Source organism: Littorina saxatilis, linkage group LG13, assembly GCF_037325665.1.
Source record: "Littorina saxatilis isolate snail1 linkage group LG13, US_GU_Lsax_2.0, whole genome shotgun sequence".
Taxonomy (NCBI): Eukaryota; Metazoa; Mollusca; class Gastropoda; order Littorinimorpha; family Littorinidae; genus Littorina; species Littorina saxatilis.
The window spans coordinates 8955003-8977502 of NC_090257.1; the positions used below are offsets into that span (position 1 = coordinate 8955003).

Below are 22500 nucleotides of genomic sequence, written 5' to 3' on the forward strand. Positions count from 1 at the left end.
GGGATACCAAATTAAAAACAAGTCGCGTAAGGCGAAAATACAATATTTAGTCAAGTAGCTGTCGAACTCACAGAATGAAACTGAACGCAATGCAACGCAGCAAGACCGTATACTCGTAGTCCACCGCTCACGGCATAGGCAGTGAAATTGACAAGAAGAGCGGGGTAGTAGTTGCGCTAAGAAGGACGCTTTTCTGTACCTCTCTTTGTTTTAACTTTCTGAGCGTGTTTTTAATCCAAACATATCATATCTATATGTTTTTAGAATCAGGAACTGACAAGTAATAAGATGAAAGTGTTTTTAAATTGATTTCGACAATTTAATTTTGATAATAATTTTTATATATTTAATTTTCAGAGCTTGTTTTTAATCCAAATATAACATATTTATATGTTTTTGGAATCAGAAAATGATGGAGAATAAGATGAACGTAAATTTGGATCGTTTTATAAATTTTTATTTTTTTTTACAATTTTCAGATTTTTAATGACCAAAGTCATTAATTAATTTTTAAGCCACCAAGCTGAAATGCAATACCGAAGTCCGGGCTTCGTCGAAGATTGCTTGACCAAAATTTCAATCAATTTGGTTGAAAAATGAGGGCGTGACAGTGCCGCCTCAACTTTCACGAAAAGCCGGATATGACGTCATCAAAGACATTTATCAAAAAAATGAAAAAAACGTATGGGGATTTCATACCCAGGAACTCTCATGTCAAATTTCATAAAGATCGGTCCAGTAGTTTAGTCTGAATCGCTCTACACACACACACACACACGCACAGACAGACACACATACACCACGACCCTCGTCTCGATTCCCCCCTCGATGTTAAAATATTTAGTCAAAACTTGACTAAATATAAAAAGAAGAAGTGTTGTATGGAATTGAAGAATATATATTTCTCCACCATGATTTTGAACTTTGGTATTCTAGTCCTGCCCCTACCCCCCACTCATTTGTACAAACACATTATTTGTGTCAACCCCTGAGAAAAAGTCAATAAAAGTAGCATGTCAGTTTTGAAAGATAATGTTTATATAAATTTAAGGATTGCTAAGGAGGGAAGTGAAAGAATTGTAGGTGGTTTTAAGCGCTTGTTTATAAGATAGTGTATGAAACTTATACATGGGGTGTCAGACGTTTGCACGAAAACAAACACTGAATACATTAGTAACATTGAAAAGAAAAGAATACGATTTTTGAGCTTTAATACATGATTTCAATAATTTCTGTAGAAATGCTGTCGATACAGTTACTGTGTGACATGTCCTTAAATTATAACAAAATCTGTGACATGAGGGTTTGTTGCATAGCCAGGCAGGGTGTTCCTACAAAAGGTGTGGAAAGTGGAGGGAAGAACGACTTGTAACGAAGTTCCCTATGTCAATCTTACTTCGCACTCTCACGGGCAGACTAGTTAGTTAGTTAGTTGTTGCTTTTTGGGTCCAGTGGACCATATAGGCCAAATCAGGACCCCACAAGTTTAACATCTATATATATATATACGACTTGCATCTGTGTGTGTGTGTGTGTGTGTGTGTGTGTGTGTGTGTGTGTGTGTGTGTGTGTGTGTGTGTGTGTGTGTTTGCGATGCACGGCCAAAGTTCTCGATGGATCTGCTTCAAATTCGGTGGGCATATTCAGGTAGACCCCGGACACAACCTGGTCGATGAGAATTTTCAATACGTGCTCTCAGAGCGCAGCGCTGAACCGATTTTGGTTTTTCTGTTCATCTTCCCAGATCCATTCCCAGTAACTCTTCCTTATCTTCTCCAGTGTTTTGCGTTTATCTCCCTTCCTTCGTGTGGCGTCAATCCATATTCCCGTTACTATTTTTAGAAGGTCACTGTCCACAACGCTCAATCCATATTCCCGTTACTATTTTTTTAGAAGGTCACTGCCCACAACGCTTTCATCCCGGCAAAGCCGGGTATTACTCTTCCTTATCTTCTCCAGTGTTTTGCGCGTTTATCTCCCTTCCTTCGTGTGGTGTCAATCGCGTACGGTGCGCCACTCACCCGGCGAAGCCGGGTATTCGGCTCTACTTCTTCCCGGCGAAGCCGGCTACCCGGCGAAGCGGGTATTCATCTAGTTACACATATTTAAATTAAACCAATTTTACTGAACAAAAACGGGCAGACCCCAGCCGTAACACACTCTCGTTTGAGAGATGGACAGATGATTATTATTCATTTCAGCGACATTCGCCACCGACTCTCGTCATCTTGAGATGTGAAATTCTAACTGAGCTGCGTTCCGTTTCTGCTTAGTATCTCATTGCTATTTGTTTTTAACGGGTGCAATGACGGGCGTTGTGGCGTGGTGGTAAGACGTCGGCCTCCTAATCGGAAGGTCGAGGGTTCGAATCCCGGCCGCGGCCGCCTGGTGGGTTAAGTGTGGAGATTTTTCCGATCTCCCAGGTCAACTTATGTGCAGACCTGCTAGTGGCTTATCCCCCTTCGTGTGTACACGCAAGCACAAGACCAAGTGCGCACGTAAAAGATCCTGTAATCCATTCCTCCGAAAGCGGCGTATGGCTGCCTAAATGGCGGGGTAAAAACGGTCATACACGTAAAATTCCACTCGTGCAAAAACACGAGTGTACGTGGGAGTTTCAGCCCACGAACGAAGAAGAAGAAGAAGAAGAACGGGTGCAATGGCCCAGTGGATAAGATGCCGGCCTCCCACGCGGAAGGTTGAGCGTTCGAAACCCGATTGGTGGACATGTTTTTCCGATCTTCCAGGTCAACTTACGTGCAGCGTATACACGCAAGCACAAGACCAAGTGCGCACGAAAAAGATCCTGCAATCCATATCAGAATTCGGTGGGTTAGAGAAACACCGCGCAATTACAAGCAGGGATCCCCCAAAATCGTCGTATGGCTGCCTATATGGCGGGATAAAAACGGTCATACACGTAAAATCCCACGCGTGCAACGAACAGCAACATTCAAACAAGCCAAACAAAAACCCACACGAATGTACGTGGGAGTGTAAGCCCATGAAGTCAGAACAAAAAGGATTTTTTTTTTGTCTGTCTCCTTCAAACATCAACAGGTCGACGTGCTGTTGAATGCTTTGTTTCAAGAACAAATCTTCCTGCTTCTGTTGCTTTTTCTTTTGGTTTCTTTTACTGTGATCATTATTCATTACAACGTTGAAAAGGAAGCTCATATTTCTAGGCGCTGTTAACTCATTGCAACATCTGATTGTCGTTCACCATACCGAGAACAAGACAATATTATAGGGTGTGTCTTTTTAAAGATAAATATCTTGACGCACGTTTTGATCGCACGAAAGGGCAATAGAAATGTGTGAATCACACTAGCTAGAAAAAAATCTTTTGTTTCTCCCGGCGACATGAGAAAGCATAATTTGGCATGACGCAAACCTACAAAGATGTGCCTGTATTACAGTTTCAAACCGAATCCGGTTGAGTCAAACCAGAACTTGTCTCGGGAGTGACGCCACGGTCTTCCGGTGTGTCGCACTGTCTTGTTGGACAGCGTTGCTGCTTTTGAGTCTCAGCAAACCTACAGCAAGTGCTCGTCAAGTGAGGGAGCTTTTTGGAGAAAGCTCTCCCTCTCTCTCTTTCTCTCCGTCCCGGACCGACCCGGGTTTTTCTTTCGGTGTCATAGGATGGCTGGGGTTTCGGTGATGTCGTTTCTGTTGCTGTTCGTGTTTCCAGCGGTCCTTGGTCAACAGTATGGCGGAACGGGCTATGGAACTGGATCAAACCACAAAGTCTACTATGGTGGCGACTTTAAACTTCCGACGTACAGGTGAGTGCCAAGTAGTAGTAGTAGTTGTTGTAGTAGTATTTAGTAGTAGTAGTAGTAGTAGTAGTAGTAGTGGTAGTAGTTGTTGTAGTAGTATTTAGTAGTAGTAGTAGTAGTAGTAGTAGTAGTAGTAGTAGTGGTAGTGGTAGTAGTTGTTGTAGTTGTTGTAGTAGTATTTATTAGTGGTAGTAGTAGTCGTAGTAGAAGTAGTAGTAGTAGTTATAGTAGTAGTGGTACTGGTAGTGGTGCTGGTGAAAGAAACAGAAGAAGAAGAAGAAGAAGAGCGAAGAGAACCAGTTTACTTCATAAACAAGATTCGTGCGGCGAAGCGGTGGGTTTGATTTCGATTTTGATCAATTCCATAAATCTTGTTTCATGTTCAAGGTAGATAATTCAAAGTGCAAGATTTGCCGTTTAAGAACAGAGCTGATTCGGTACAATAGTTCTCCATTTTCAATCACTTAGTCCAGGGCTAGAGTGATGCCATAGTGTTGCACTTAAAGCAAATCTAAGATGGAAGGTAAGATGGACGATGCTTACTCGGAAATAGGTTCATGCATATGTAGATGAAAGACAATGGTATTGACTCAGAACTGGATTTATACATAATTATGTAGATGAAACTCATGGGAAGTAACTAGAGAGTCTGTTCCTCCGACAAAGTGTTAGTGTAATGAACGAAAGGACAACTTCTTGTACCGTAATAACACACACATCTAGATTTAATAACAAGACCGTTTCATCCAAGGTTATTGTTGCTTGGTGTTACGCTCAGACGTACATGTACCTATTGCAAACAAAGAAACAAGCGAAACATTAATATTAAAATAATAATACATACAACCAATCAAACACCTATCTACCTACCTACCTACCTACATACATACCTACCTATCTCCCTACCTACCTACCTACCTACCTACCTACCTATTTACCTACCTACCTACCTACCTATCTACACACCTGCCATACTCCCATGTCCAACTTACCAATCTATACACAGTGCAATATAATAATTATGGTGTGAAGTACTAAATGCACACTTTTTTTACTTCATTTCGCAGCATATTTCGTATGGTGGATAGAAGTGAATAATTATGTACAGTGGGCGGAGGGATGGTGAAGGAAGGGGGTGGGAGATTAACGTATGAGGGTGGGGAATATAATATATATATTTTTTTTTTTTAATTTTTTTTTTTTGGGGGGGGTGGGGGGGGGGGGGCGAGAGAACAATAAAACTGGGAAGTGCTATCCCTTCATGTTTTATTGTTGTTAATATAGGACACTTCTGTTTTTAGCTTTCACAGTATTCTTTTGTTCCCACATTTGACAGTTGAACGTGGTTCCGTTTCACCTTTTGGCTGGCAAGGTGAAGAGTGATAGATGTGTCTGTGAGCTTGAGTGTGTGTGTGTGTGTGTGTGTGTGTGTGTGTGTGTGTGTGTGTGTGTGTGTGTGTGTGTGTCTGTGTGTGTGTGAAAGAGAGAGAGGGAGATAGAGAGAGAGAGAGAGAGAGAGAGAGAGAGAGAGAGAAAGAGAGAGAGAGAGAGAGTGTGTATGTGTGTGTGTGTGGGGGTGAAGGGGGGGGGGGAGTGGGGGTGGGCAGCATACCAAAATGCAGACGTGTGCACTACTTGATTCACGGTAAATTCGTTACGACAACTTTCCTCATGGAAATTATATGGCACTGAGACATGTAGGGCGTTATGTCACCGTCTGGACATTTTTCACTGCAAGTAGACTCTACTGTCACCAATACATGACGTGTCAATTTTCAAAAAGAACATTGCATAATTATGACAATCCTTATAGGGATACCATTGATATGACCGTTGGGGGGGGGGGGGGGGGGGGTGGGCGTGTGTTTCTCGCAAATTTGACGAATCTGGTGAATCCGCTGCACTTTAATCTAGACCAGAGAAGAGATGCAAAGCGAGGCCGCTCGCGTGTGTTACGCGTGATTGTTCTGAAAAGTGACTATTACATGATTGTTCTGAAAGTCTACTATTTATTTCATCGTAAACATGTAAGCCCTCATACGTGATTGTTCTGAAAGCTTACTAATTTACATGATTGTTCTGAAACTCTACTAAAGGTAAACTTGCTTCACCCGTGAAATGTTGTCAGATATGGAACAATATGTATACCCCAGCCCAACGATACAATGATACTAAATCTTAAGTGAAATTGATATTTATACCCCCGCCCAATGAATACAAACTCAACAAGTAATACGTTTCATACACTGAACATGTCTTCTTTATTGTTCTCAACTCAAAATTCAAATTAAATGTCCAAAGAGAAAACATATTTATAATCTTCAAAAATGTAATGATTCTTCTTGAGTATTCCCAACTCAAAATTCTAATTACGGGTTTAAAGGGACACATAGAAACTTTTGATTTTTCCCTCTTTGCCATGCTTAGGTGGCTAGGTCACCAAAATGGATCGAAAGGCATGGCAAAGAGGGAAAATGGAAGCTAATTTTTGCTCCTTTAAAGACGAAAGGCACAACAAATAATTTTCACAAATGAAACTTTTTTTATGAACTAAAAATTCAAGTGGAGAGGGGATGACAGACGTGAGGAGATGGCCGGGGTTGCGAGATGGGTGGGGAGTCTGGGCTATAAAGTTATTGCACGCGAGACAATATACTTCTCTTTTAGGGTGTGTGTGTGTGTGTGTGTGTGTGGGAGGGGGGTATTTTGTTTATCAACTCTCTCTCTCTCTCTCTCTCTCTCTCTCTCTCTCTCTCTCTCTCTTCTCTCTCTCTCTCTCTTCTCTCTCTCTCACTCTCTCTCTCTCACTCTCTCTCTCTCTCTCCCCCTCTCTCTCTCTCTCTCTCTCTCTCTCTCTCTTTCTCTCTCTCTCTCACTCGCTAAAGCGAGACATGAATTCACAATTTGCTGGTGTTCAGAAGAGCCTAGACGAAAGACTTCATCAGCTGGGGGAAGACCAACATGTGTTACGGCTGGATGTGGACGAAATATGCCAAAAGCAAGAGAGGTTAGAAGAAGAGAATATCGCACTACGTAGTACCGTACAACACTTGGAAACAAAAGTGGAAGAGCTCGACAAAGAATCAAGGAAAAGCAACCTTTTCTTCTTTGGAGTGCCAAGGCAGAATGATAAAACATGTGAGCAGCTGATTCGTGGAGTACTGGCGAAAGACCTGAAGATGTTTGAAGATACAGGTATTGACGTGGCATACAGGGTTGGGAACGCAATCATGGTGAAGTTCCAGTCCCTACACCATAAACATCAGGTGCTCTCAATGGCGAGGAACCTAGCACCTGACAACCGCCTGTCCATCCGGGAGGACCTGCCGGACCAAGTACGTCGTAGACGAAGCGGCCTTGTGGAACTCTACAAACAGCTACGCGCTGACAACAAGAGGGCTGTCCTCCGCTCGGATAAGCTGATCACAGACGAGGGGGTGTTCACGTTTGATCTACAGAGCCAGGCCATTATCAAAGTGGACACACCCACTCGCTCACAGCAGCAGCCCGACGCCGGCCGATCAACCGCCAAGAGGACAAACCAGGACAACGACAATGAAGATGTCACCCCTATGGAGGAGGAAGCTGCTGCCATTCTTCGCCGGATTCCTTCTGGAGACCACGACAACGTCATCATGCACACACCTGCATTCACACCTAACATGCATACACCCTCATCTCACAAAAATCTTCTGCGTGACACACGATCAAAAAATGTGTAGCTGGGGAATGCACAAGGAGCAACAGAGCATCAGTGATAGCCAAAATGTGTGTTGGTATTTATAGATATGGCTCCCCTCTGGATATTGTATGCATTTTTGAGAGGGAATTGTTATATAGAAAAGTTGTTTAAAGCCATATGTACTCGATGACTATACACGCTAATTGCTTTACCAACAGCTGGAGACAGACTAAATTAAGTTCCCTGCAAAATATTGTGGTCTAGGACCCCTTAAATGTTGAGATATTTGAATTTTCATTTTGATCTGAATCGTCCTATTTATAGATTTGGCAACACATGTAACGTTGATGCAAGGGAAGAGAACACCGCGGCTTTGTTGACATCCTCACTTTTTCAGAGGCTAGAACAAGCTGTAATGCATGTATTATGGTCCGCGCATGGTGACGTATCGTCATTATATGGTCTTATGGTGCGTTTGACATCGATTGTGGGCAAACTACACTTTGTAAACACGGGAGTGCGTTAGTATGCCTTTAAAATACATTAAGAAAAAAAAAAAGAAAAAAAAAAACAAAACAAAAAAAACAGAGCATCAGGGGAAACCATTCATGGTCAGGGCAGTGCAAGTATAGCAAGTGAGAGTAGAGGAAGCACCGTGAACATTTGTGATAGAGCAAATGGAGTAAGTGAGAGCCAGTTTTCGTCTTTTTCTTTTCTGGTATGGAACATAGATGGCCTGCAGAGTAAGATTGGGGATACTGATTTCAAAAGGTATGTACAAAGCTTTGATATTGTGTGTCTTATGGAAACGTTTGTAGACAAATCATTTGACCTGAGCAATCACTTTACAGGCTTTGTTAAGTTCGTAGACCCTGCGGTTAAACTATCAGCTCAGGGCAGACGATCAGGGGGAGTGCTGTGTATGGTGAAGACCTGCTTTTCAAAGATGATTGAAAGAATAGACATATTGTATGATAATTTGATTGCCATTAAAATCTCGAAAAGTCTCTTCAACACAAACTACGATATCATGCTCTTGAGCGTGTACGTGCCTCCTCAAGGAAGTCCTTTTTACAAGTACGCAGATAACTCTTGTCATATAGAAGTGCTTGATAAGTGCATATTAGATCTCATTGAGACATATGGCGATTTTCATTTGATATTGGTAGGCGATCTAAATGCCCGAACAACTAACATTCAGGTTAGTACTGGAGATATAGACTCCCCTTTACCATTCACTGACCCACTCAGTCCTAACTCAGTTATGTGTAGAAGTAGAAGCTCACAAGACGGCACACTAAATGAATTTGGAAACATGTTGTTAGACCTGTGTCTATGTTTCGACCTGTTCATACATAATGGCCAAACCACTGGTGACGAGGACGGCAAGTTCACGTACCTCTCTTGTCATGGAAACAGTGTGATAGATTATTGCATCACTTCAGCAGAATTTGTGCATCGTGTGAAAAGCTTTATCGTGGAGCATAGGGTAGAATCAATCCACATGCCACTGGAAGTGACTCTTGACACTTCTCTGGTAAAACTTGTAAATAACAGTGACACCGTATTTTTACATAAGTATGTCTGGCAAAGCGAAAAAGCAGAAGAATACCTTCAAAACATTGACTCCGATACATTTGCTTTGAAATTAACCTGTGCGTGTGACCTTGTTGATACCGACATAGACTTAAGTCTGAAAAAGTTCACAGACAGTATTCTTGAGGCGGGGGCACGTATGTTAAAGGCAATAAAGTTAAACACTGAATACAGTAGCAGATGGTTTGATTCACAATGCCTTGAGAAAAAGAGACTCGCCAGACGTGCACTAAGACACTGTAGAAAATCCCAGGAAAAGCCTGACGAACAATTGTATTTTATGCAAAAGCAAGAATATAAATCTTTACTACAGGCAAAAGAAAGGGAGTACAAACAGGAACGTGTGCAGCGGTTAGAGGCTGCAATGCAAAATCCTCAAGATTTTTGGAGTGAAATTAGAAAGTGCAGGCGGTCAAAACAGAACCAAGTGGACATCCCAGCTGAAAGCTGGTGTGACCACTTCTCTAGGCTTCTTAACTCAGGTGCAAGCGACACTCAACCGTGTGAACAACCTGGACAGTTGCAAAACTTGGCCTTTGATTGTTTACTTGACTCTGAAATAACAGAAAGCGAGGTTCAAGGTGCACTCCGAAAACTGAAAAGTCGGAAAGCTGCAGGTCAAGATATGGTCATAAATGAGTTCCTGAGGTCGACGGAGAGAGTAATTATTCCCTACCTTGTTACACTTTTTAATGCAATTTTCAACAAGGGAGTCTTCTCGGAAGAGTGGACTAAGTCAGTCATAATACCTTTATATAAAAAAGGCGACCCAAACAATCCTGACAACTACAGAGGAATATCTTTACTGAGTACATCAAGCAAAGTGTTCACATCGGTTTTAAATGCTAGACTGACTGAATGGGCAGAAACCAATAGCGGTATCACTGACGCACAAGCCGGGTTTCGGCAAGGCTATTCGACCATCGACCACATATTTACACTGCATGGAATGATAGAAAAACAATTTTCTCGCAGCGCTAAATTGTATGTTGCTTTTGTAGATTTTTAGAAAGCTTTTGACACAGTCAACCATACAATGCTTTGGAAGTACTCTCAAAGACAGGAGTTCAAGGTAAAATGCTTAACATGCTTCAGAGTATGTATGCTAGCATCAAGGCATGTGTGAGATGCATCAGTAGTGGAGACATTTCAGACTACTTCAGCAGCCTCCAGGGCTTAAAACAGGATTGTATTTGCAGTCCAATTTTATTCACGTACTTTATAAACGAGTTAGCTAATGATGTCATGACTAAAGGAAATCATGGTATTCAGCTTCTGCCAAACCAGATCGAGATCTTTTTAATGCTGTTCGCGGATGACTTGGCGTTGGTGTCCTCCACAGTATGGGGACTACAGAACCAGTTAAACCTTCTCTTCGAGTCCTCTCAAAGACTAGGACTAAAAGTAAACACTGAAAAGACCAAGGTGGTAGTTTTTCGCAAAGGTGGCCACCTGTCAGCAAGGGAAAAATGGACTTTGGGAAATGAGAAAGTGGAGGTTGTTGGAAAATACAAGTACCTGGGACTAAACTTTTCAACAATGCTAAGTTATAATATTGGTACTGAGGACTTCGTATGCAGGGCGAAGAAAGGCACTATTGAAATTCTCAAGGCCCTTAAAACCAATGGGTGTCATTCGTGCGCTGTATTCTTTAAGTTGTTCGATACACAGATCGTTCCATCATTATTGTATGCAGCAGAAATATGGGGCCACCAGAACAATAAACAGATTGAGAAAGTTCACCTCTTTGCCTGTAAGTTGTTTATAAACGTACCCCCGTCGACCCCCAACGATACGATATACGGCGAGCTAGGAAGATATCCACTTTACGTTGATGCTGCTGCAAAATGTGTGCAATACTGGTTTCGGCTGTTAAAACAACCATGCTCTCGACTCTCAAAGATGGCTTACCTGTCTCTTTTGAACAATCACGACAGAGGGCAAACAAACTGGGTCACACATGTCAAAGACCTTTTGTGCAAGTCTGGATATGGTTTCGTTTGGTTGTGTGCTGGGGTGGCAGATGAAAAGTTGTTTCTGGGAGACCTGAAGGAGACAATGAGGCACCAGTTTTCACAGGAATGGTTTACACGTCTGTCAGAAAGTACACGCCTTGAATTTTACCACAGTTTCAAAAGTTGTATTGGGCACGAAGAATACCTGGACATGATTCATGTGAGCCTTTATAAAGTTGCTTTGTCCAGATTTAGACTGGGGGTCTCCCCATTCAATGCCCATCGACATCGATACTCTCACTCTGACACCAGTCGTGACTGTCCTTTCTGCCCGGATACTGCTGAAGACGAAAGCCATGTTGTTTTTTATTGCCCCACTTACGATGGCATCAGGCAGAGATATATTGGCAGAATACAGTATATTTCAGACGAAGACTGTTTACGATATTTGCTCACTTGTACGGTGGAGGATCAGCTTGTATCCTTTGCAAAGTACCTGTTCTTGGCCTCACGAATGCGACAAAAAAGACTTGCAGAAAACGAACCGCTCACGTGATTCTCGCGTTCCCTGTACGAACATATATCATGCTCTGGAATCATTGATACATTCCCCGTAACAAGAGATTGACTTGAAGGTGCCGTAAACGTGAACTCCCTGGCATGTTACAACCTCTTCTTATTATGCATTTCATCTCGGAAAATATGTGCGTAAATTGGGGTGTGTGTGTGTGTGTGTGTGTGTGTGTGTGTGTGTGTGTGTGCGTGCGCGCGCGCGCGCGTGTGTGTGTGTGTGTGTGTGTGTATGTGTGTGCATGCGTGCGTGTATGTATGTTTATGTATTTACGTGCGTGCGTGCGTGCGTGCGTGCGCGCGCGTGTGTGTGTGTGCGCGTGTGTGTGTGTGTGTATGCTTTTGCTATCAAGCATATGATACCTACTGTAATAGTTTCATGCATTTGTTGTATGCATTTAATGACTGCTTCAGATGTGTATATTTGCATATAATTTGCTGTGTGTGTGCCCACACAAGTGTGTATCTATATGTGTGTGTGTGTGTGTGTGTGTGTGTGTGTGTGTGTGTGTGTGTGTCCGTGTCCGTGTCCGTGTCTGTACGTGTATATCTGTGTATGTGTCTTGGTGTCGTTTGACAATGTTTGCTTAAGTTATATCATCTTTCCAAGCTATGTCTTCATGATTATGTCTCAACATTTGGCAGGCTCTTTCTTTATTTTGCCTCACTTATTTGCATGTGTAGGCTATTTTATTTTTATTTTTAAGCCCAATGTATCTCACCCTTATTAATTTCGTTTTATGCACCAATTTCATTTGTCTGAAAATTGTCAAAATCAACTCATTGATTAGAACAATAAAACATCCATCCATCCATCTCTCACTCTCTCTCTCTCTCCTCTCTGTGTGAATATTTTTGTCATCCTATATATTAGGGGGGGGGGGGGGGGAGGGGCCAAAAGACTCCCACCCCAGGAACAGCAGCTGCCGACCCCCCCCCCCCCCCCAGTTTTCGACGCCAGTGCACTGAGTACATACGCACACACACACACCACACATACACACACATGAAAGCTAAATTTATTAGCACATCTCTGTTTTCAGTGACACTTGTTTTTTTTATTACACAGCAACCACCATAATTGTGTATATGAATTATTCAAATGGTTTGATAAAGTGTCAGTCGATATGAACAAACCTCCCCCACCCCCTACACCTAAAAAAAGGGAGTGGAGAGACGTATCAACTCAAACACACATCTGAAGCTGTCGCGCACACAGAAGACGGATCAACACAAACACACTTCGTTGGGCAGGGGTATACATATTGTTCCATATCTGACTACATTTCACGGGTGAAGCAAGTTTACCTTTAGTAGAGTTTCAGAACAATCATGTAAATTAGTAAGCTTTCAGAACAATCACGTATGAGGGCTTACATGATTACGATGAAATAACTAGTAGACTTTCAGAACAATCATGTAATAGTCACTTTTCAGAACAATCACGCGTAACACGCGTGAACTCTTGGGGTACCGCGCTCGGTCAGCGTGACCTTGCGCGATTGTCAGCCATTATCCCGTACAACGTTGTTGTTCGCTTGCTCTCTGACACCGATTTGAAGTGCTTTTCTGTCATATTTCTTTGAATATATCCAGCTTCAGACGAGAGATATCAGTGGTAAGTAAACTTGATTCATATTCTGTAGCTTCAATAGTGTGCACACGAACGCATTTGAGAGGGTTGGGTTCCCGAAGTGAGTCAAAAACACGGTTCTCTCGGTTCTTGCGGCCATTGTTTTAAGTCCATGCCTTACATTGTGCGTGGAGGCAATGTTTGGGAGCTAATATCGGCTTTTGTGCGCAACGTTACTTTCCCTTAACTGGCAAATGCATTACTGGTGTATACATTAATCTGTTTGTATAATTTTTGACGCGCTGTAATTACATTTGATGCTTTTAAGTCTCATTCAAGTGGTTCTCGCACTTACACTGGCGTGTGGATAAAAAGTGTTTAAGGAGAAATGAGCGAAATTGCTTACTTTAGGATTCATCTTGTAATCACCAAATGATGCAATAATCTTCTTCTTGTGATTTTCTGTTTCTCTTGAGTGCAAATAATTAACAGTTTGCATGTTTTATTATTTATAATTTTGTATGAAACAGTTATAACTCTTTAAAAACACAACAATTGCCAGCTTGGCGCCAGTGGGAGGATTACTTGCCCCTGCCGTAGGCGAAGATAACGCGAGCGGGAAGACAGCGCTTCGCATCTCTTCTATCTATGTCTCTGTCTAGATGCAGACGTCGCTTCAGGGCGCTGCCTCTCTCGGTTGATGCCGAACTGAATAAAAAATCTCCCCCAAAGCGACGTATGGCTGTCAAAATGGCGGGGTAAAAACGGCCATACACGTAAAAACCCACTCGTGCAAAAAACACGAGTGTACAGCTTGACTTAATGTTGTAATTTCGCCTTACGCGACTTGTTTCTTTTTTCTTTTCCGTCTTTTCTTCCTTCTTTTTGTCTTTCATTTTGTTTTTCTTTTATTATAACATTCTTTCGGTCTTCTTTTTATTGATTCATTCGTTATTTCGTTATTAAGCTCAGGAAGAAAACTCTAAAGTGTGTTGTGTTTGTTTATGTGTGTGCAAATGTGAGTGTATGTGTGTGTGTGTGTGTGTGTGTGTGTGTGTGTGTGTGTGTGTGTGTGTGTGTGTGTGTGTGTGCACCGAATATGCATACCAGCGCTCATTGGTCTAAAACATATGTAAATATTGTGCAGCAAAGGGAAGCTACCCACGGGAAAATAATCATCGAATATCCTGTTATTAACCAATGAGCGCTGGTATGCATATTCGGTGCGGATGCATGAGTTTGACGCCAAGTGGAAGTTAGCGGCTCGCAAACGAAGATTCGTCCAAATGATGGTTAATAACAACCTGCAGCGGACGGAAGCTGAAAATTAAAGGTAGGCCTACATACAGTTCAAACAATCATTCAACTGTATTTATTTGACCTTACACAGACTGTAGGAAGAGGCAAACCGTGTTGAACAATATTTTTCCCCAGGAAGCGACTCCAAGAACACAGAAGACTCGAAGGTGAGTGACGTACCTTGTAGTCTTTCTGTGATAGTAGTAGTCCAGTGGACGATACCTTCCGCCTGTGGTTAGAGTTCGGTTGGTTATAGAAGCACGAAAATGCAAAACATGCATCGCCCGAAATCGGCATATGGCTGCCTAAATGGCGGGGTAAAAACAGTCACATACGTAAAAACTGTGGGAATTTCGAAAGAAGAAGAAGTGAAAGTATAGATAAGTTGTCCTTGTTATAGTGTTTCGCGCGTAAAGTTTAATTCAATCAATCAATCAATGAGGCTTATATCGCGCATATTCCGTGGGTACAGTTCTAGGCGCTCTGCAGTGATGCCGTGTGAGATGAAATTTTATACGGCCAGTAGATTGCAGCCATGTCGGCGCATATTTACCTTTCACGGCCTTATTCCAAGTCACACGGGTATGGTAGACAATTATTAACTGTGCCTAAGCAATTTTGCCAGGAAAGACCCTTTTGTCAATCGTGGGATCTTTAACGTGCACACCCAATATAGTATACACGGGGGGTGGTTCGGACACCGAAGAGAGTCTGCACACAAAGTTGACTCTGTGAAATAAATTTCCGCCGAACCTGGGATCGAACTCGCGCTGACAGCGGCCAACTGAATACAAATCCAGCGCGCTACCAACTGAGCTACATCCCCGCCCCAATTGGTCACAGTCAAGCTGCGAAGTGAAGTAAAAGTGCAATTCTAAAGTAAAGTAAAATGTCTGGCGTCAGTGACCATTACAGATACTAACAATTGAACAATTGTGCCCTTTATTGGATGTGTTCGCACGTACAAGGTAGGTTATACCATTCGTTCATGCTCGTGAAAGTGTCAGCTTTGACGCCATTTTGCTCCGCGGCGGTGTTGTTTTGGAAGCCATAATTGTTCCCAAGTCTCAGCATGTCTGTCTCATGTTGACAAGAGCAACCGGTCGTTTTCTGACCTTTTTTGTCACTTTTGGTGACTTTTAAACTTCATCGCTAAAATCTCACACTTCGTCTGTATTTTTTTGTGGTCCAATTGTCATTTTGTTGGTTTTTTGTTTGCTTGTCTGCTGTTGATTTTGTTTTGTTCTTTTGTTCTCCTTCTTTGTCAGTCTCCGAGTACTGGCGTCTTATCCGATTTTTTTAACCGTCTGATGTTGTTGTTGTTGTTGTTGTTGTTGTTGTTGTTGTTGTTGTTGTTGTTGTTGTTGTTGTGGTGGTGGTTTTGTTATTATATTTAGTCAAGTTTTGACTAAATATTTTAACATCGAGGGGGAATCGAAACGAGGGTCGTGGTGTATGTGCGTATGTGTGTGCGTGCGTGCGTGCGTGCGTGTGTGTGTGTGTGTGTGTGTAGAGCGATTCAGACTAAACTACTGGACCGATCTTTATGAAATTTGACATGAGAGTTCCTGGGTATGAAATCCCCGAACGTTTTTTTCATTTTTTTGATAAATGTCTTTGATGACGTCATATCCGGCTTTTCGTGAAAGTTGAGGCGGCACTGTCACGCCCTCATTTTTCAACCAAATTGGTTGAAATTTTGGTCAAGTACTCTTCAACAAAGCCCGGGGTTCGGTATTGCATTTCAGCTTGGTGGCTTAAAAATTAATTAATGACTTTGGTCATTAAAAATCGGAAAATTGTAAAAAAAAATAAAAATTTATAAAACGATCCAAATTTACGTTTATCTTATTCTCCATCATTTGCTGATTCCAAAAACATATAAATATGTTATATTCGGATTAAAAACAAGCTCTGAAAATTAAATATATAAAAATTATTATCAAATTTTTTTTTTCGAAATCAATTTAAAAACACTTTCATCTTATTCCTTGTCGGTTCCTGATTCCAAAAATATATAGATATGATATGTTTGGATTAAAAACACGCTCAGAAAGTTAAAACAAAGAGAGGTACAGAAAAGCGTGCTATCCTTCTCAGCGCAACGAATACCCCGCTCTTCTTGTCAATTCCACGTGTTCTGTGAGTTCGACAGCTACTTGACTAAATATTGTATTTTCGCCTTACGCGACTTGTTGTGGTTGTGTGTGTGTGTGTGTGTGTGTGTGGGGGGGGGGGGGGGGGAGGGTGCTTCTGTGCGTGTGTGTGTGTGTGTGTGTGTGTGTATGTGTGTGTGTGTGTGTGTGTGTGTGTGTGTGTGTGTGTGTGTGTGTGTGTATGTGTGTGTGTGTGTGTGCGTGCGTGGATGCGTGTGTTGTGTGAATACGAATACGAATAAACTTTATTGTCATCATTTTCACGAGTTTTCGTTCACAAGCACCTGGAAAATAAATCTCATGTTCCCCAGGCAATAAATCCCCGGTTACCATAGTTGCAAGAAGCAGGTTATACATGGATAATCAAAAGCAAACCCAATAGAAACGCTCGGGGATTCTTCGGCTCTTTTATTTTCATTGGTGTTTCCCCAGACCTAAACAGACGACACGACACTGCTTTGCAAAGTTCAAAAAACGAACTGGCAAACTGGCAAAAGTAAACAAAAAAACTACTTAATGAAAGGTCACACATTCATCAAAAACAAATGAAACCTAGCGATATGTTTTGTCTTCTTACAGAGTCATGGAGTGCGTGTATCTGTGTTTCGATACACAGACGTTCGGAGAAACACGAACGTAAAGTTCAAGTAAAACGACACCTGACACACACATTTTGACCCGTGCACAAGACGTTGTATCGATAAACGAAGCACAAATAAGAAACAATAATAAAAGCAAAGAAAATAGCAACAAGATATGCAAACATCTAACAAAGCCGAGCAAGCAGAATGACAGGTCTAATGAAAAACAAAGAGGTACCGAGTCGATCACTCAGCTTAATATTTACAACAGAAAGCCGAGGGGGTGGAATACCGAGATGAACCTACAGAACTGTGCATCCTCAAACCTGACATATTCATCCCAACATTTAATGAACTCAAAAACACAGAAAGTTGCTTTCACACGCCATCTTTGATTGCCAGTGGTTATCAAACCGGGACTCGTGTGGTTATCAGAACGGAACCCGTGTTTCAAAGCATGGCCTGGGTTGATTGTGCACTTATTTTCTCACTACCAAAATGATGACAAAAACGATGTTTGATGGTTTGTTGACAGACCAGCTTTTTTGTCGGTCCTCGGGGGGCATATCGTCTTTTGTTTCATATTTATGGACCATGTACCAAGGCCGAACGACAAAAAAGCTGGTCTGTCAACAACCCATCAAACATCTTATATTGTCATGAAACGTAGTGTTTATAAGACAGGGGAAGATAAATAACCAAATGATTTCATTATTTCTTTTTTTGGAAGCAATTATATACAAATTCTCCCAATTTAGTTTGTACATTGTCTACCTGCAAAAGTCGACTTGGTACATCATATGAATATATAGGTCGATTAATTTCACTCATGAAAGATTTTCGTAATTGGTTGTTTTCTATGCAGTTATCTAGAAAATGTATTTCATCTTCTGTTACTCCACATGTTTCACATAATCTATTTTCCCTAGGTGTATTGCTGTATCTACCAGTTTGAATTTTCAGGTCGTGGGCACTTATTCTTGGTTTTCTTTGTTTCATGCATAACAGATATGGTTCCGTTTTATAACTTGTTACTATCCTTTGATACAAAATTAACTTTGTGTATGTGTGTGTGTGTGTGTGTGTGTGTGTGTGTGTGTGTGTGTGTGTGTGTGTGTGTGTGTGTGTGTGTGCGTGAGTGTGTGTGTGTGTGTGTGTGTGGATATGACATTGTGTGGGATATGTGTGTCGCCGGATATGATGGGGTACCGGGTGTGTACATGCGTTCGTGCGTGCGTTAATGCGTGCGTGCGTGTGTGTACGTGTGTGTGTGTGTGTGTGTGTGTGTGTGAATGCATTCGTGCGAGTGTGTGTGTATGTGTGTGTGTGTGTGTGTGTGTGTGTTCATGCAAGCGCGCAAGTGTGTATGTGTGTGTGTGTGAGTGAGTGTGTGTGGGGGGGGGGGGGGGGAAGGGGACGCCTGTATAATAAAACGATAACATGTACTTTCTCACCTTTTGCACCTGGACCTACCTTTGACGACACATTTCCGTCAGGGGTTACGTACCTGTGCTACAGTCAGATGCATCTCCAATTGTACCGTCACCGAACAATAGCAAGCCGCGCATAAATATTTGCATAAATACATACACTTCCTATATATATACTTATCTACCAAACGATCATGGGGAAATGACAAATGTGACCCTCCACCACGGAATGAGTCGCATGTACGTCACCTCGCGCTGTTCTGCGCTAGGCTCAATATAAGTCCGGGGGGAATGTGGGAACAGTGTGAGGGTCACCTTAGTCACAGGCTTTTTACTCGAAAAGTTTTTGCTCTTTTCTAAAACGGTTTTCACCACTGGATAGAGCATAACACACTCTTTTGGAAAATGTAAAAATATGAAAATCATGCAAAGGTGACATGCGACTCATTTCGTGGTGGAGGGTCACAAATGAAAAGCAAACCACCGGCCGCTGACTTTTCATGGGCAACTGTGACAGGTTAATGGTGTCCCTCAAACCATAATCTGTTTCCTCTTTCCCCGATCACGATCTGTCTGTTACCAGCGTATACCGAGCAAGGTTGCGCTTAAACCGGGCAATTCCGGCGTTGTACCGGGTTGGATTACAAATGCAGAGATCGACATCGCTCCCACGAGTTTCGATTGATTATGACGAGGTAGTAATTGCAACACCTCCGTGTGTCTAGCTGCGATGGGCATGAACTTGCATCTTTTCCCGTGTGAACGAAGGTGGAAACTACATGTATCAGCAGGGCCTCACCGTGTACATACACCGCCTACAGGGTCCCGGGACTCCCAACTTTAATGGAGCTGCATAGGGTCCCAAGACCGGGAGTTTCATGTATTTGATTTACGCTCCATTCAATGTTATACCCCACCACCCCGCTTTTAAGACCTCCAAAAATCTGGGGAAATCATGGAGGGAGTTTTAAAATGGAGGTATATATTATAGAGGTTATGAACAGAACATCTGTGAAAAGAGAGTCTGAAGGGGTCTGAAATTGGGGGCTCTTAAAAGGGGGGTTCCACTGTACCAACTTTTGGAAGTTCTCTCAGCCCATAACAAAAAACGTTATCGCCATTTATTACCAATTCAGTGCCCCATATGGCTTTTTGACCAATCAGGACGGATTCTAGGTGACCTTCTAAATGTTATAACGTTCAGGCAGGGACCCTTTTTGTTTATCACGCTAAAAATTAACAAGACAAAGTAAAAATGTAATTCAACAATATCAGCGTGATTTATTCTAAAGAATGACACTTCAAATGCTGTCAGGTAATCCTCTCTTTATCTAAAAAATACTGAAAAGCGAGTTTCGTCGGTGGGTGCGTAACGGAACAGCAAGGCACCGCCCATCGTCTGAGTGTGCAATGCCGACCGCTCACTTGAAATCTAAATGATCAAAGTTCGGAAAAATCAAGTGAAATTGCGCCACTCGCTTTACCTAAAAGGCTCATGCTTGATATCTTTTTTCTCGACATGTCTTGTTATCATTTGCTAACAGTCAGCATATTAGATATAACTCATAATCACTTGAAGCAAGTCTGTACAAATGCGTTGGTACAGCTCTGCCAGAAAATTGTCTGGAAACAATACCGACGCACGGTGCGGTGCGCCGGCAAAGCCGGGTCCCGGGCGCAGCCGGGTATTCGGCTCGACTTCTTCCCGGCGAAGCGGGTATTCATCTAGTTACATATATGTTCCTAAAGTTTACATTGACATGAAGTGAAAACGACAACAAGCCCACAGCTTGTGGCGGTGTCTTCAACACAAACTTACAGTACAGCTTGTGGCGGTGTCTTCAACACAGACTTACAGTACAGCTTGTGGCGGTGTCTTCAACACAGACTTACAGTAGAGCTTGTGGCGGTGTCTTCAACACAAACTTACAGTACAGCTTGTGGCGGTGTCTTCAACACAAACTTACAGTACAGCTTGTGGCGGTGTCTTCAACACAAACTTACAGTACAGCTTGTGGCGGTGTCTTCAACACAGACTTACAATCATAGGTAGGAACATGGCAGACAGTCAAGTACTTACACAATGTGCAAAAACAGTCAGTCAGTTTAACACAAGATGTCACCCAAATTTAGAAGGGAAAAAAACACAACACCAACAACAGAGAAGGGAAAAGATATTTAAAAAGTTAACACACATATACACGTCTAACCAGAGTATGCGTAAAGAATAATAACCGCCCAAGGAAAACGGATTAAAGGACATGTATTCAGACCGGGGGGAGGGGATTCTGTGTTTGTCTAATTTTGTCCAAACCCGCCAGTTAGTCTTACAAATTCCTGAACGGTTTTGAATATATTAATGTTTTCAAGCTGACTTGCATTCATATCCCCTTCTAATGATATGAAAGTATTAAAAAAAATAATCTGAAGGCTATAAATGGTATCCTGGCGTTCTTGCAAATAAGTTGGGCATTCAAAGAAAAAATGGTCAACTGTTTCTGCACCAGTGCCGCATTCAGATACACTATCGTTACTTAAATGTCGATTAACTAAATGTTGCTTCGTACGGTTCTATAAATATCATGGACTAGATGATTACCCGCTTCGCCGGGTACCGGCTTTGCCGGGAAGAAGTAGAACCGAATACCAGGCTGCGCCTGGGACCCGGCTTTGTAGGGTGATCGCCGGCTTCGCCGGCGTACGAAGGAAAGAAGATAAACGCGCAAAACACTGGAGACCTTCTAAAAATAGTAACGTGCAGTGACCTTCTAAAAATAGTAACGTAGTAACGGGAATATGGATTGACGCCACACGAAGGAAGGGAGATAAACGCAAAACACTGGAGAAGATAAGGAAGAGTTACTGGAAATGGTGAAATGAACAGAAAAACCAAAATCGGTTCAGCGCTGCGCGCTGAGAGCACGTGTTGAAATATCTCATCGATGAGGTTGTGTCCGGGGTCTCTCTGAATAAGTCCACCAAATTTGAAGCAGATCCATCGAGAACTTTGGCCGCGCATCGCGCACAGACACACAGACAGACACAAGTCGTATATATATATATAGATAGAGCATGATGTACATGTACTGTACATTATGATTGTATTTGTCGTGTGGACATTTTGTTTTGGTCTTGTGCTGTTTTGGGGACGAGGGAGGAACGGGAATTAAAACGACTTGACACGTGTGCGAACGAGGAGTCATGGTTTTATTGAAGAGTGTGTATGCAATGGTGCATCAGTTTGTGCTAGTGAACTGTTGTTTATTTTTGTACATGTTGTATATCAGATGCACAAGAATTTGTTTTTTACCCCATGTTCATTTCAGTGATTACTGCATTTTGTCAACAAATGCTGCTTCTAGCCTGGGCGTGACCAATACATGAACATTCTGTAAAATTCTTCAAGTCAATTTCGTAAACATACCAACAACAACAACAACAACAACAACAACAACAACAACAACAACAACAACAACAACAACAACAACAACAACAACAACAACAACAACAACAACAACTATAACTACTACTACTACAGGCGTCAAACTAATGGGGGAAAACAACAAACAACAACAGCACAAACACAAATAATACAGAAAGACAAGCAAACAAACAAGCAAACAAACAAACAATCATGAGAACACAAACAAGTTGCGTAAGGCGAAATTACTACATTTAGTCAAGCTGTGGAACTCACAGAATGAAACTGAACGCACTTGTGCAAAACGGAGTGAAACTGTACGAGCCTGTTCAGCGCGGTAGTGATTTCGCTGTGCTGCATAGCACGCTTTTCTGTACCTCTCTTCGTTTTAACTTTTTGAGCGTGTTGTTAATCCAAACATATCATATCTATATGTTTTTGGAATCAGGGACCGACAA

The 22500-nt window shown here is 42.1% G+C and overlaps 1 protein-coding gene across 1 annotated transcript in view; it reads left to right on the forward strand.

The window, feature by feature from the left end:
- The first annotated feature begins 3399 nt into the window (after positions 1-3399).
- LOC138983544 (uncharacterized) overlaps positions 3400-22500 on the forward strand; it is a 31698-nt gene continuing 12597 nt past the window's right edge. The window contains exon 1 of the mRNA XM_070356811.1: positions 3400-3785. Coding sequence (XP_070212912.1) covers positions 3643-3785 — 143 coding nt within the window. The 5' untranslated portion in view covers positions 3400-3642. The remainder of the gene's footprint in view (positions 3786-22500) is intronic.